At 42.8% G+C, this 16,479-nt stretch overlaps 1 protein-coding gene across 1 annotated transcript in view; it reads right to left on the reverse strand.

Moving 5' to 3' along the window:
• Positions 1–16,479, reverse strand: part of LOC120399367 (transmembrane protein 68-like) — a 46,814-nt gene that overhangs the window by 28,817 nt on the left and 1,518 nt on the right. Inside the window, exon 2 of the mRNA XM_039527555.1 lies at positions 14,828–15,214. Coding sequence (XP_039383489.1) covers positions 14,828–15,143 — 316 coding nt within the window. The 5' untranslated portion in view covers positions 15,144–15,214. The remainder of the gene's footprint in view (positions 1–14,827; positions 15,215–16,479) is intronic.

A 16,479-nucleotide genomic window follows, 5' to 3' on the forward strand; every position in this document is an offset into this window, starting at 1 on the left:
ATCACAGAAACCTGGTGGACTGAGAGCAATCAATGGGACACAATCATTCCGGGGTACAAAATATATCAGAAGGACAGAACAGGTCGTACGGGGTGGGGGAGGGAGGAGTGGCACTATATGTGAAAGAAAATATAGATTCAAATGAAGTAGAAATCCTAAGCGAATCCACATGATCCATAGAATCTCTATGAATAGAAATTTCATGCTCTAATAAAAATATAACATTAGGGATCTATTATCGACCACCTGACCAGGAGAGTAATAGTGATGATGAAATGCTAAGGGAAATTAGAGAGGCTATCAAAATTAAGAACCCAATAATAGTGGGGGATTTCAATTATCCCCATATTGACTGGGAACATTTCACTTCAGGATGAAATGCAGAGATAACATTTCTCGATACTTTAAATGACTGCTTCATGGAGCAGCTGGTACGGGAACCCACAAGTGGAGAGGCAACTCTAGATTTAATCCTGAGTGGAGTGCAGGAGCTGGTCCAAGAGATAACTATAGCAGGACCGCTTGGAAATAGTGACCATAATACAATAGCATTCAACATGCCTGTGGTGGGAAGAACAGCTCAATGGCCCAACACTGTGACATTTAATTTCAAAAGGGGGAACTATGCAAAAATAAGTTAAAAGGTACAGTGACTAAAGTGAAATTCCTGCAAGCTGCATGGGCGCTTTTTAAAAACACCATAATGGAGACCCAACTTCAATGTATACCCCAAATTAAGAAACACAGTAAAAGAACTAAAAAAGAGCCACCATGGCTTAACAACCATGTAAAAGAAGCAGTGAGAGATAAAAAGACTTCCTTTAAAAAGTGGAAGTCAAATCCTAGTGAGGGAAATAGAAAGGATCATAAAGACTGCCAAATTAAGTGCAAAAGTGTAATAAGAAAAGCCAAAGAGGAGTTTGAAGAACAGCTAGCCAAAAACTCCAAAGGGTAATAACAAAATGTTTTTTAAGTACATCAGAAGCAGGAAGCCTGCTAAACAACCAGTGGGGCCCCTTGATGATCGAGATACAAAAAGAGCACTTAAAGACGATAAAGTCATTGCGGAGAAACTAAATGGATTCTTTGCTTCAGTCTTCACAGCTGAGGATGTTAGGGAGATTCCAAAACCTGAGCTGGCTTTTGTAGTGACAAATCTGAGGAACTGTCACAGACTGAAGCGTCACTAGAGAAGGTTTTGGAATTAATTGATAAACTTAACAGTAACAAGTCACCGGGACCAGATGGCATTCACCCAAGAGTTCTGAAAGAACTCAAATGTGAAGTTGCAGAACTATTAACTACGGTTTGTAACCTGTCCTTTAAATCGGCTTCGGTACCCAATGACTGGAAGTTAGCTAATGTAACGCCAATATTTAAAAAGGGCTCTAGAGGTGATCCCGGCAATTACAGACCGGTAAGTCTAACGTCAGTACCGGGCAAATTAGTCAAAACAATAGTTAAGAATAAAATTGTCAGACACGTAGAAAAACAAACTGTTGAGCAATAGTCAACATGGTTTCTGTAAAGGGAAATCGTGTCTTACTAATCTGTTAGAGTTCTTTGAAGGGGTCAACAAACATGGGGACAAGGGGGAATCCAGTGGACACAGTATACTTAGATTTCCAGAAAGCCTTTGACAAGGTCCCTCACCAAAGGCTCTTACGTAAATTAAGCTGTCATGGGATAAAAGGGAAGGCCCTTTCATGGATTGAGAACTGGTTAAAAGACAGGGAACAAAGGGTAGGAATTAATGGTAAATTCTCAGAATGGAGAGGGGTAACTAGTGGTGTTCCCCAAGGGTCAGTCCTAGGACCAGTCCTATTCAATGTATTCATAAATGATCTGGAGAAAGGGGTAAACTGTGAGTTGGCAAAGTTTGCAGATGATACTAAACTGCTCAAGATAGTTAAGACTATAATGTAATGTAATATTGAAAATTAGCGTATGCCATCCAATCTCCGTACACTGCACAGATATTTCCATTGAGTTGTCCACAATGACACCTAACTCTTTTTCCTGAAGGACTTCTAAATTGGTTTTAACCATTCACATAGGTGCCGACTCCATGGGTGCTCTGAGGTTGGAGCTGCCTGAACCTCAACCCCCTGCTGCACCCCAATTCCCTGCCCTGAGCCCTCTGCCTGCACCCCAATCCCCTGCTGCACCTCAACTCCCTGCCCTGAGCCCCCACCACATCCTTCATGCACCCTCTGGGGGCAGAAAGGGGGCAGAGTTGGGGTGGGGACTTCAGGGAAGGGGTTGGAATAGGGGAAGGGAAGGGGTGGGGCCTCATGGAAGGGGTGGAGTAGGGGCAGGGCCGGGGCAGCGGGGGCGGGGAAAGAGTGTCAGTGATGCAGCCCTTGGGCCAATGAACCAGGCCTCATATGATCCTCATGGTCATTTGAGTTTGAGACCCCTGCTCTCTGCTGATCTGACATGAGTCAGTGCTTAAGTGACAGCAGTAATGGAGTGGGGAGCAGGGTAGGAAAGGTTGGAGGTGGGCTCAACATCCTATATAAATGGCATCAAGGAGCAGGAAGGATTCAATCACACACGTATATTAAATAGAAACATATTCAAATCAGGGTGGATAAAAATCAGTTTTAATTAAGATGCAGTATAGCTCAAAGATATCATAGAATTTATAATCCCTATTCTAATTCTGTAGTAGTAGACAATATTTTCATGTAATGTTTAAGAAAAGTTTTTTAAATGAGTTCCAATAGTTCATGGATTAGGGATCCAATCTTATGAGGTTCCAGGGGCTTCTGTATAGATTAGTTAGGTTAATCTTTCTATCTACCCAATGGGACTCAGTGCTAAATCTAGAAGATACCATTAAAGATGCTTAGTTTTTCATTTCTCAAACTGTGAATTTGTGTCTCCAGAGATAACATGCTTATTAACAGCAAAAAAGTTTTTAAATAAATAAATAATATAGAGATGAGAAATAATAGACCTCAACCCTATTGTCCCTCTTCAAATTTGTGTACAGAGTCAATCCCTTACCTCTCTCTAAAAGTGCAAAGTTTCAAAAAGTTCAATAAATAGAAGATTGTTGTGGGCAGAATAGATCTGGACAAGGAGAAGAAGTCTGAAGATAATGTGAGAAGAGAGGGACAAGCAGTAGGAACAAAAGTGAATTGTTTGAGCAGCATATTCCAGAAGTCTTGAGGTCTTTTTTAGTGTAATCTTCATTGATTTGAGACCTGCCATACCATTCTCTCACTATAAGGGAAAACCTACAATGGCAGCATGGCATAAAAGAGACCCAGTGTGGGAATATTTTAATGAAGTTCCTCTACCTGTGGGTAAAACAGGCATGCGTGCAAAATGCAAACAATGCAACAAAGAAATGCAAGGCCTGGTTGCCCGAATGAAACAACATCATAAGAAGTGTTCCTTCTCAGGAGGAAGCTGCGTTGAAGATGATTTAAGGAACCTGTCTGATCACGCAGGATCTTCAGGGTGTTAAACTTTTTTATTTCATACTTCTTTAAGGACTGCCTGTCTTGCTTCTGTACTATTCTTGAATTCTCATGTTTGACCAAAAAATATAGTTGTTACTCTACAATACTATTATTTAGATGCAGTTTTAGATAAATAGCTGAAAGGCAGATCTTCCTTTTACAATTTCACCATTGAAGTAGTACAGAGTGTCAGTGAATGCAATTAGTCATACTAAGTGAGCAGTATTGAAATAATAATTAAATAACTGCACTGACTTATTTTGTTTAGAAGAATCCATCCTCAACGTATAGGATTCTGAAGACTATCCACCTTCAAGATCACCGTCATTTTCTATAGTTTCAGAATTATCTGCCGATGATAGTGTTTCAGTCACATCATATATGGCACATAGCCACAGTACATCACCTGTAGCAAAATCTCCATCACCCAGAAACAACCATAGATAAGTTTGTGATAAGAACCAGTGTCAAGGTTTCATCCCCACTCTGAACTTTAGAGTACAAATGTGGGGACCTGCATGTACCCCTCTAAGCTTAATTTCTAGCTTAGATCTGATAGCGCTTCCACCAACCAAAAATATAATGTTTTGGTACACTTTCCATTCCCCCCAAACCTTCCCTGGGGAACCCGAGATCCAAATCCCTTAGATCTTAGCACAAGGAGAAATTAACCATTCCCCCCTCCTTTTCCCCCAAGACTTTCCCCTCCCTGGGTTGCCTTGAGAGGCTTTACACAGATCCAAACTCCTTGGATCTTAAAAGAAAGAGGAATTAACCATCCCCTCTCCTTCCCCCCCCCCCCCAACTTCTGGTGAGTCCAGACCTAATTTCCTGGATCTTAAAACAAAGAAAAATCAATCAGGATCTTAAAAAGAAAGCTTTTAATTAAAGAAAAGGTAAAAATTATCTCTGTAAAATCAGGATGGAAAATATATTACAGGGCACTTAAATTTATATAACCAGAGAAATCCCCCCTAGCCTCAGGTTCAAAGTCACAGCAAACAGAGGTAAAAATACCTTCCAGCAAAAGAAACATTTACAGGTTGAGAAAACAAACCTAAGACTAACACACCTTCCTGGCTGAGTACTTACAAATTTCAAACATGAGACTGATTCAGAAAGATTTGGAGAGCCTGGATTGATGTCTGGTCCCTCTCCGTCCGGAGAACAAACAAACCCCAAACAAAGAACACAAACAAAAGACTTCCCTCCAACAAGATTTGAAAGTATCTTGTCCCTTCATTGGTCCTCTGGTCAGGTGTCAGCCAGGTTTACTGAGCTTCGTAACCCTTTACAGGTAAAAGAGACATTAACCCTTAACTATCTGTTTAAGGCACGCCCCCCAAATCTCAGACAGTGTGGAACCACACTGGCGGTGATTTTTTCCCTAGAACTTTAAAATAAACAGATTAATAAAAACACATGCACCATTACATATACTACTAATTATGTAAAACTACAAGATTTTCCACATTTGAAGAACAATTTTTAACCATTTGATTCTAGGAAACGTTCATGGGACAGTGCATCAGCTACTTTGTTAGAAGCGCCTGAAATGTGTTGAATTTCGAAATCAAAATCTTGGAGAGCTAAACTCCATCAAAGAAGTTTTTTGTTGTTCCCCTTGGCAGTATGAAGCCACTTTAGCGCAGCATGGTCGGTTTGTAGCTGGAAACGCCATCCCCAAAACGTATGGGCGTAGCTTTTCCAGGGCATACACAATGGCGTAGCATTCTTTTTCACTGATGGACCAGTGGCTTTCCCTCTCAAACAGTTTCTTGCTGAGAAACACGACAGGATGGAAGTTTTGATACGGTCCTTCCTGCATTAAAACTGCTCCTACACCACGGTCAGATGCATCTGTGGTTACTAGGAATGGTTTGTCAAAGTCTGGGGCCCTTAGCACAGGGTCAGACATGAGTGTCGCCTTAATCTGGGTAAAGGCCTTCTGACACTCATCAGTCCACTTAACTGCATTTGGCTGTGTCTTTCTGGTCAGGTCTGTTAGTGGGTCAGCGATTTGGCTGTAGTGTGGTACAAATCGCCTGTAATATGCGGCCAAGCCTAAGAAGGATTGGACCTGTTTCTTAGACTTTGGGACAGGCCACTTTTGGATAGCATCCACCTTGGCCTGTAGGGGGTTTATAGTTCCTTGACCCACCTGGTGTCCAAGGTAAGTCATTCTGTTTTGGCCTATTTGACAGTTTTTAGCCTTAACAGTTAGTCCTGCCTGCTTGATGCGCCCGAAGACTTTTTCCAGGTGTTCCAGGTGTTCTGCCCATGAATCAGAAAAAATGGCCACATCATCGAAGTAGGCAACTGCAGACGCTCCCAATCCTGCTAGGAGACCATCTACAAGTCTTTGGAAGGTGGCAGGTGCATTACGTAGCCCAAAGGGAAGCACATTAAATTCATACACCGCTGCATGGGTGATGAAGGCTGTCTTTTCTTTGGCAGGTTAATCTTGCGGTACTTACCAGTACCCCTTGGTTAAATCTAATGTAGAGATGAACTGGGCACGTCCCAATTTCTCCAATAGCTCATCGGTGCGTGGCATTGGATAGTTGTTGGGACGAGTTCCAGCATTTAGCTTACAGTAGTCCACGCAAAAGCATATTTCCCCCATCTTGTTTGGGAACTAGAACCACTGGAGATGCCCATGCACTGGTAGAGGGGCAGATTATACCCAGCTGTAGCATGTTTTGGATCTCCCGTTCTATAGCAACTTGGGCATGAGGAGACACCCGGTAGGGTGGGGTTCTAATTGGGTGAGCATTACCTGTGTCAATGGAGTGGTATGCCCATTCAGTCCATCCTGGGGTGGCTGAGAACAAGGGGGCAAAGCGAGTGCACAGCTCCTTGATCTGTTGCTGCTGCAGATGTTCCAGAGTTGTGGAGAGGTTCACCTCTTCCACGCCACCGTCACTTTTTCCTTCACAGTAGACACCTTCAGGCCACTCAGCGTCATCTCCTCCCTGGGCTGTAAACTGGGAAACCTTTAATTCTCTGGAATAAAAGGGCTTGAGAGAATTAACATGGTATACTTTAGGCTTTAGGGTTGAGGTGGGGAATGCTATGAGATAGTTAACAGCTCCCAGGCGCTCTTGGACCGTGAATGGCCCTTCCCATGATGCTTCCATCTTATGGGCCTGTTGCGCCCTCAAGACCATAACCTGGTTCCGTACTTTGAAGGAACGCTCTCTGGTATGTTTATTATACCAGGCCTTTTGCTCTTCCTGAGCATCCTTTAGGTTTTCTTTAGCAAGGGCTAAAGAGTGTCGGAGGGTGTTTTGTAGGTTGCTTACAAAGTCCAGAATGTTAGTTCCTGGAGAAGGTGTAAACCCCTCCCATTGCTGCTTCACCAACTGTAATGGCCCCTTTACCTCGTGGCCATACACAAGTTCGAATGATGAAAACCCTAAACTGGGATGTGGTACAGCCCTGTAGGCAAAAAGCAACTGCTGCAACACTAGATCCCAATCATTGGAGTGTTCATTTACGAATTTACGTATCATGGCCCCCAAAGTTCCATTAAACCTCTCCACCATGCCATTGGTTTGGTGGTGGTAAGGGGTGGCAACCAAGTGATTCACCCCAGGAGCTTCCCACAGGTTTTTTCATTGTCCCTGCCAGGAAATTAGTTCCCGAAACTGTAAGGATGTCAGAGGGCCAACCTACCCTGGCAAAAATGTCTGCCAAGGCCTGGCACACAGTTCTAGCCCTGGTGTTGCTTGGAGCTACTGCTTCCGGCCATCGGGTAGCAAAATCCATGAATATGTACTGCTTTCCTCTGGGGGTCTTTTTTGGGAAAGGACCCAGAATATCCACAGCTACTCGCTGAAATGGGACCTCAATTATGGGGAGTGACTGGAGAGGGGCTTTGACCTGGTCTTGGGGCTTTCCCACTCTTTGGCACACCTCACAAGACCGGACATAATTAGCAACGTCCTTGCCCATTCCCTCCCAGTGGAAGGACTTCCCCAACCTGTCTTTGGTTTTGTTCACCCCAGAATGACCACTGGGATGATCATGGGCTAAGCTTAAGAGCTTTACCCGGTACTTAGTTGGGACTACCAACTGCTTTTGAGGATGCCAGTCTTCCTGGGGTCCACCAGAAAGTCTCCTTGTATAGAAGTCCTTGTTCTACAACAAACCGGGATCGGTTAGAAGAGTTGAGAGGCGGGAAGGTGCTCTGCGCCGCCGCCCAAGCTTTCTGAAGGCTGTCATCTGCTTCCTGTTCAGTCTGGAACTGTTCTTTTGAGGCTGGAGACACCAGTTCCTCCTTAGACTGTGGACTTGGGCTTGGTCCCGGTGGAAGCGATGTAGGTGACGAGGTTGTTTCCGTTGACTGTGAACCGCTCTCTGCTGGTGCACTAGGTGATAGTTCAGGCTCTGGCTGAGCCTCTTGGGTAGGGCTGTCTGCTGCTTCTGCCAGTTCAGGCCCGCTGGTGCTTCTGCCAGTTCAGGCCCGCTGGTGCCCTCTGCCGAACAGGTCGTGCAGGGGGAGGAGTGGCACTATATGTGAAAGAAAGTGTAGATTCAAATGAAGTAAAAATCATAAGCGAATCCACATGTTCCATAGAGTCTCTATGGATAGAAATTTCATGCTCTAGTAAAAATATAACATTAGGGATCTATTATCGACCACCTGACCAGGACAGTAATAGTGATGATGAAATGCTACGGGAAATTAGAGAGGCTATCAAAATTAAGAACACAATAATAGTGGGGGATTTCAATTATCCCCATATTGACTGGGAACATTTCACTTCAGGACGAAATGCAGAGATAAAATCTCTCGATACTTTAAATGACTGCTTCATGGAGCAGCTGGTACGGGAACCCACAAGGGGAGAGGCAACTGTAGATTTAATCCTGAGTGGAGCGCAGGAGCTGGTCCAAGAGGTAACTATAGCAGGACCGCTTGGAAATAGTGACCATAATACAATAGCATTCAACATCCCTGTGGTGGGAAGAACACCTCAACAGCCCAACACTGTGGCATGTAATTTCAAAAGGGGGAACTATACAAAAATGAGGGGGTTAGTTAGACAAAAGTTAAAAGGTACAGTGACTAAAGTGAAATCCCTGCAAGTTGCATGGGGCCTTTTTAAAGACACCATAATAGAGGCCCAACTTCAATGTATACCCCAAATTAAGAAACACAGTAAAAGAACTAAAAAAGAGCCACCGTGGCTTAACAACCATGTAAAAGAAGCAGTGAGAGATAAAAAGACTTCCTTTAAGAAGTGGAAGTCAAATCCTAGTGAGGCAAATAGAAAAGAGTATAAACACTGCCAACTTAAGTGCAAGAGTGTAATAAGAAAAGCCAAAGAGGAGTTTGAAGAACGGCTAGCCAAAAACTCCAAAGGTAATAACAAAATATTTTTTAAGTACATCAGAAGCAGGAAGCCTGCTAAACAACCAGTGGGGCCCCTTGATGATCAAAATACAAAAGGAGCGCTTAAAGACAATAAAGTCATTGCGGAGAAACTAAATGGATTCTTTGCTTCAGTCTTCACGGCTGAGGATGTTAGGGAGATTCCCAAACCTGAGCTGGCTTTTGTAGGTGACAAATCTGAGGAACTGTCACAGATTGAAGTGTCACTAGAGGAGGTTTTGGAATTAATTGATAAACTCAACATTAACAAGTCACCGGGACCAGATGACATTCACCCAAGAGTTCTGAAAGAACTCAAATGTGAAGTTGCGGAACTATTAACGAAGGTTTGTAACCTGTCCTTTAAATCGGCTTCGGTACCCAATGACTGGAAGTTAGCTAATGTAACGCCAATATTTAAAAAGGGCTCTAGGGGTGATCCCGGCAATTACAGACCGGTAAGTGTAACGTCGGTACCGGGCAAATTAGTTGAAACAATAGTAAAGAATAAAATTGTCAGACACATAGAAAAACAAACTGTTGAGCAATAGTCAACATGGTTTCTGTAAAGGGAAATCGTGTCTTACTAATCTATTAGAATTCTTTGAAGGGGTCAACAAACATGTGGACAAGGGGGATCCGGTGGACATAGTGTACTTGGATTTCCAGAAAGCCTTTGACAAGGTCCCTCACCAAAGGCTCTTACGTAAATTAAGCTGTCATGGGATAAAAGGGAAGGTACTTTCATGGATTGAGAACTGGTTAAAGGACAGGGAACAAAGGGTAGGAATTAATGGTAAATTCTCAGAATGGAGAGGGGTAACTAGTGGTGTTCCCCAAGGGTCAGTCCTCGGACCAATCCTATTCCATTTATTCATAAATGATCTGGAGAAAGGGGTAAACAGTGAGGTGGCCAAGTTTGCAGATGATACTAAACTTCCCAAGATAGTTAAGACCAAAGCAGATTGTGAAGAACTTCAAAAAGATCTCACAAAACTAAGTGATTGGGCAACAAAATGGCAAATGAAATTTTATGTGGATAAATGTAAAGTAATGCACATTGGAAAAAATAACCCCAACTATACATACAACATGATGGGGGCTAATTTAGCTACAACGAGTCAGGGAAAAGATCTTGGTGTCATCGTGGATAGTTCTCTGAAGATGTCCACGCAGTGTGCAGAGGCGGTCAAAAAAGCAAACAGGATGTTAGGAATCATTAAAAAGGGGATAGAGAATAAGACTGAGAATATATTATTGCCCTTATATAAATCCATGGTACGCCCACATCTCGAATACTGTGTACAGATGTGGTCTCCTCATCTCAAAAAAGATATTCTAGCACTAGAAAAGGTTCAGAAAAGGGCAACTAAAATGATTAGGGGTTTGGAGAGGGTCCCATACGAGGAAAGATTAAAGAGGGTAGGACTCTTCAGCTTGGAAAAGAGAAGACTAAGGGGGGACATGGTAGAGGTATATAAAATCATGAGTGATGTTGAGAAAGTGGATAAGGAAAAGTTATTTACTTATTCCCATAATACAAGAACTAGGGGTCACCAAATGAAATTAATAGGCAGCAGGTTTAAAACAAATAAAAGGAAGTTCTTCTTCACGCAGCGCACAGTCAACTTGTGGAACTCCTTACCTGAGGAGGTTGTGAAGGCTAGGACTATAACAATGTTTAAAAGGGGACTGGATAAATTCATGGTGGTTAAGTCCATAAATGGCTATTAGCCAGAATGGGTAAGAATGGTGTCCCTAGCCTCTGTTCGTCAGAGGATGGAGATGGCTGGCAGGAGAGAGATCACTTGATCATTGCCTGTTAGGTTCACTCCCTCAGGGGCACCTGGCATTGGCCACTGTCGGTAGACAGATACTGGGCTAGATGGACCTCTGGTCTGACCCGGTACGGCCTCTCGTATGTTCTTATATTACATTTAAAACATCGCCCAGCTGACTGGTCACTGGGCTGAGGTGGGTTGCTGGAGACTGGTGAGGTAGGACAATAGGTAGTCTGGGGCTTTCCTTGGGTTGTAGGTGGGGTCTTAGGTTGCCCCCGGTGGTAGGGTTTATTTTCGGTTTGCCCCCTTTGATATTTGCTCCCCGTGTTAGTAGCTTTTTTCTTTTCTGCTACTTCCACCCATCTGGCTCCAATCTCCCCCGCCTCGGTTACAGTTTTGGGTTTCCCATCTAGGAGTACCTCTCTATTTCCTCAGGAACACCCTCTAAGAACTGCTCCATTTGCATTAGGAAGGACAGAGCTTCCAGAGATGTAGTACTTGTTCCTGATATCCAGGCAGCCCAATTCTTTCCAATGTGGTAGGAGTGTCGGGTGAATGACACATCTGGTTTCCACCTTAGGGCTCTGAACCGCCGACAGGCATGCTCAGGTGTCAGCCCCATTCTGATTCTGGCCTTGGTTTGAAAAAGTGTATAATCGTTCATGTGTTCCTTAGGCATTTCAGCCATCACCTCTGCTAAGGATCCACTGAGCTGTGGCCTCAGCTCTATCATTTACTGGTCTGCAGGGATATTGTACCCATGGCAGGTCCTTTCAAAGTTTTCTAAGAAGGCCTCAGTGTCATCACCTGCCTTGTAGGTGGGGAATTTTCTGGGATGGGAAAAAGTACCTGGAGAAGGGTTGTTAGGGTTGGCTGTTCCATTCTGCTTAGCCTTTTCTAATTCTAGGGCCTCTTTCTGGAGCGCCAAAGAGGCTGACCACCGGAGGGCTTTCTTCTCTTTCTTTTATTTCTAGCTCTTTTTGTTGCCTCTCCATCTCTCTCCTGTGGGCAGCTTCTTCCCTGGCTGTTTCTGCATTAATTAGTTCTATCTGTCTCCTATGTTCATTGTCCTTCTCTGTTGATTCCAGCCCAGCCAGTTCTAGTTTAGATGATCCCTTGGTACTCATGTTTCTGCTTTCTTGTGCTGGCCACACCCCTCTGCAGCTCACTGAATCTGGGATGCTTCAGCTCAGGGCTGCTTGGTTAAAAAGACGTTCTAACTAGCTCTTTGTGAGAGTTAGAAAGAATAAACAATTCAGCCTGGAAATCGAGTCTTCCTGACTAGTGATTTAAATCATAATTTAAATAAAATCCACCCTGATTCAAATTAAATGTTTTGTTTGGCATATACAAGGATCAGTAGCAAGAACCGCACAGACGTTCCCTCGGAGGAAAGGAAGAAATCAAATAATAAATTCACTATAAATTCAGAGATGCAGAGGAAAGGGGGGGAAAAGAGTCAGAAAAGAAAAATAATCCTAAAATAAAAACTCACATGTCAAAATTAAAAATCAGCAAAGTCTTTATGTACAGTAATTTTCTTTGTTTTGGTAAGGGTCTGAACTTCCCTCAACTCTCTGATGATGGAAATGGAGAGAATGTTTTGCGGAAATCCAAAAAAAGTCATTAAAAGCTCTGCCTAAAGATGCTCCAAACAGTAAAGTGTAATCAAAGGGTGCTTGAATGAGGTTGTTTCTGCTAGTAGGATCTTTATCTGGTGCTGCCTCCCCTGTGTTCTTAGATTCCAGAATTTTGCATAAGAGTTAGCCAAGAATCTGGGAACAACACAGGCCAAGCTGTATAACAATGCTGGGAGTTGTCTTTGCTTGGCTTCTGATGTTTCTCTGCACTGGGGGTTCCTAGATGATGACTTCTTCTGGGGCTGGGGCTGAGGAATGACACTGAGGGCAGTACAGACCATGGCTACGTGTGCAATGGTAGCTCTCAGATCAAGAGAGGAGGATCCAAACTCTCATTGATGAGCACACTTTCAAATTTTTCAGCCACGATTCAGAAACTCCAATAGACTTTCTACTGCATCAGCTGAGGTGTAGGAAGGAAAATGTTGGTCTTTGAAACTGCAGAAAATGTGTAAGCTTCAAGTCCTAATGGACTTGGTATCACTTTAGTAAAGTTCAGTTGATGGATCTTCGATTTAACACATGTCTTCTCCAATGATGCTGTAATAGGAGAAAATATTCTTAGACCCCCTTCAAAATGAAGCTATTTGGGAAGTAGTTGTGGAGAAGAGAGTTTTGACATGTTCTAGGTGAAGTGGCTAGAACACACTCATTCAGCCAAATAAGACAATCTTCTTTAATGGCTAAGTCACTGAACTTGCATGGGAGCAGGGGGATCTCTTTTCTTTTAGATGAAAGGAGGGAAAGGATGAAAAGAACGGGGTTGATGGAGGAGGAAAGGAACCAAAAGCCCTCAGCACTGCTGGAAAGGATCTGTTGCTGCTCCCATCAAAAAAGAAGTCTAGGTGGTCAAGTATATCAGTGGTTCTCAAACTAGGGCTGCCGCTTCTTCAGGGAAAGCCCCTGGCGGGCCAGGCCAGTTTGTTTACCTGCTGTGTTCACAGATTCGGCCAATTGCAGCTCCCACTGGCTGTGGTTCGCCATTCTCGGCCAATAGGAGCTGCAGAAAGTGGCAGCCAGCACGTCCCTTGGCCCGCCAGGGGCTTTCCCTGAACAAGCAGTAGCCCTAGTTTGAGAACCAGGAGACCAGAAGCCATGCAGGTTTCTCAGGCACCAAGAAACTAGCCTGACTGGGCATAAAGATTTTGTTTCTTGATGCTAATTTTAGGAGCTCAATTAGGGCCCTGAGGTAAGGGCCTTATGAACTTTGTTTAAAAGACGGCTTCTTCCCTGTGACCTTCTTAAAGAGGGCATATCTGTTTTGTTAATTTGTTTTGGCTTCCCCTGGCTTGAATACTTTACATGGTCCTTATAAGAGATTTGGTCTGTTCTGTGTCCTGTTCCAATTGGCTGTGCTTAATAAATAATAGGTTCAGTGCCTTTCCCAGACTGCCTTGGACACTCAGCCCATAAAGACACCGTTCCAATACCACATCATGTAGGCAGTTCACCCCAACTGCCAGCAGAGGATGCAGTCACTTTATTAAAATAAATATTCTCAAGCAGCGCTTCTCAATCTTTTTGATAATGGGACTGGCTTCCTAACTGCCTTGCTAAACTGAGTCAGCGAGATCTCAGGGACCAGTCATTGAGAAAAATATTGTTCTAGAAGAACAGTTAGTTGTCCCCCAGTAATAAGGAGCAGGCAGAATAACCCAACTAAAACAGCCAGATGAGAAATGCTGTTTGTCAAGGACCATCTCTTCAGATTTTATGCCTAATACACATTACGGTTACCTGCTTTCAGAAGTGATATTTGCTTTTAAAATATGAACCAAGGCTTTTAAAAAGAAAATTAAGAAAAAAATATTAAGAACTTAAACTATTAGCAAAATACCCATGCCACTTTAAATTTACAAAAAAGTACATGTTTAGAGATAGAGATCAATCACGGACCTGTCAAAAGCTGGTTGGTTTAACAAAAGATGGTCAAGAAATATGCCAAGTGTGGGGATATTCTGGGGCAGTTTCTTGAGACGGGAGGTTGCCTAATAAAGGAATGCAATCCAAGCTGGAAGTTCTTGTTTTAACATGCCAAGAGTAGGTTCAGAGTCCTGCATTTCTCCTGCAAGAACTGACAGTGACACGAGAAGAGTCCTTTAAATTTTTCAGTTCCCTTTTCTGCTTTAGATGTTTGCAATGTTAGGAACTCAGACTGCCTTGCCAACATTGTAGAAGCCAAAATCCTGGGAATCAAGCTGGGTCACTTGGAGAGCTCTATCAAAATCTCAACCTCAAATAATCACTATTCAATTCAAACAAGGAATATTTTCATTGATAAGAACGTTTTTACACAGAAGTCAAACGTAGACTCAGCCAGAGACAGTAACAAATAGCATCAGCTGATAAAAGCTTTTGTTACTACCAACTTGGGCTGGATAAGAACCAATGGCTCAAAATGCCCAGGAAATGTCAACAAATTCTCATATCAATCAGTGAACCCCATCTGAATGTAGCTATAGTTCAGCCACAAAAAGTTCAGGATACCACTTTTTAATAATCAAATGATAGCATCTCACAATACAATAGTGTTCAGAGAGAAAAATGTCTTACCGTGCCACAGTTTTCCACTCATACTAAGTATGGATGCCACCATGAACCTTCCGTTGTCCCATGACTTATTGGAGAAATCCTCATCTAATCCATTCTTTCTCTTGTAAATGTGCAGGAGAAGATTTAAAAACCAACTACTGCTCATGAAAATTAAAAGAGGTGCTAAGATTATTATGTTTAACACCAACAAGATGAAGCTGATATAGTATAAACAGTGGTACTCCACACCAGTCCATTCTTCCAATATGTTAGTCAGCCAGGTCAAGCTAATCACTGATTCCTGCCATGAAGTATGGGATTCACTTTTACTTAACATCTTCTGTTGAAAGAATTAGGCAAACCGAGTCAAACTCTCTTCGTAATCAATTCAGCTTCTTAACCTGGCCCCTAGAAAGAGAGAACACACTATTCATTTATTCCTACAACTACCAGAGAAGTTACAGACATGCTTTCGTTGTATTTAAATTATGTTCTTAATATCCTGTTTTTCTCAAGTGAAGTAGGACTTTGACATAACTATTTTTAAACACATTGCAGTAGTGACAGAGGAAAATCAGCAGAAGAGGGGACTGACTACAGTGATGGACCAAGGGTCATGGAAGGCCTGTGCAAGGGGGTAAGGAGCAGCGGTGATGGGCATTAGGTGATGGTTAGAGAGAGGGAGCACTGAAAGAATAGCCTGAGATGCAAGAGTTTTTATTCAGAACAAGATTCAATGAGTCATCATCTTGGTGAGCAAACGAGCTGTTCCAGGGCTGAAGATCAAATGAGGCGGAGAGGATGAGGAAATAAGGCTGACGAGGCAGCAACTAATGGGTCAGAGGAGACATGGACACACGAAGGTGTATTCAAAGAGTATGAAGGAGGACTGTATACAGGCAGAGGCAAAACTAGCAATCAGACAGGAAGGTGGTCAAGGTACCAAAATAAGGAACTTGCAGCTTGCTCCTTCCTAGATGGTCCTCTCCCCACTTCTTCTCTCCCTCCCAACAGAAGCCACTATGAAACCTTAATTATAGTGCTTGGTGTTTCTATAATGAAATGAAATGAAATAAATAATATATACGTGTCAATACAACTATCTTTGAGTCTTTGTTTAACACATCAACTTTCAGTGGTATCTGGTTGTTCTACAATTGGTTTAGGTACTGTGATTAGCAAATTTTTGCAATGGACTTTGATATGAAGTGGTACTAAAAAAACCCAACAGCCTGGATTCAGAGCCATGACCTATATAGTAGTAATTATCACACCAAAAGGTATCTAATTTCCCAAATACTTTGCTCTCCTCCTGTGTCAGCAGTGGTACTATCCAAAATTCAATACACTGGCAACGAACAAGAATAGGCTAAATAACATGGTGGCTTGCAGCTGCATTTCAAGAATATATTTATGATTGTGGAGACAGATTAGACCACCAGGTGTTTATGGTTTAAACAGGTGGGGCTGGTAGTATCATCTATGAAGGTTGCCTGACACTTCCTATGATAAAACTGTGTTTTAGGTTGTTTAAGTTTGCCAGACAAACATTTTGGTATGAAATTTTCCATTCATTTGCCTCAGGCTAAATTGTTGTGGGGAAATCTTGCCAACACAGTTTATCTGAGAATGAGATCAGGGGAAGATTTTTTCCCATGTAAAAAATATTCTGG

This window comes from Mauremys reevesii, linkage group 2 (assembly GCF_016161935.1).
Source record: "Mauremys reevesii isolate NIE-2019 linkage group 2, ASM1616193v1, whole genome shotgun sequence".
In the NCBI taxonomy this organism is placed as follows: Eukaryota; Metazoa; Chordata; order Testudines; family Geoemydidae; genus Mauremys; species Mauremys reevesii.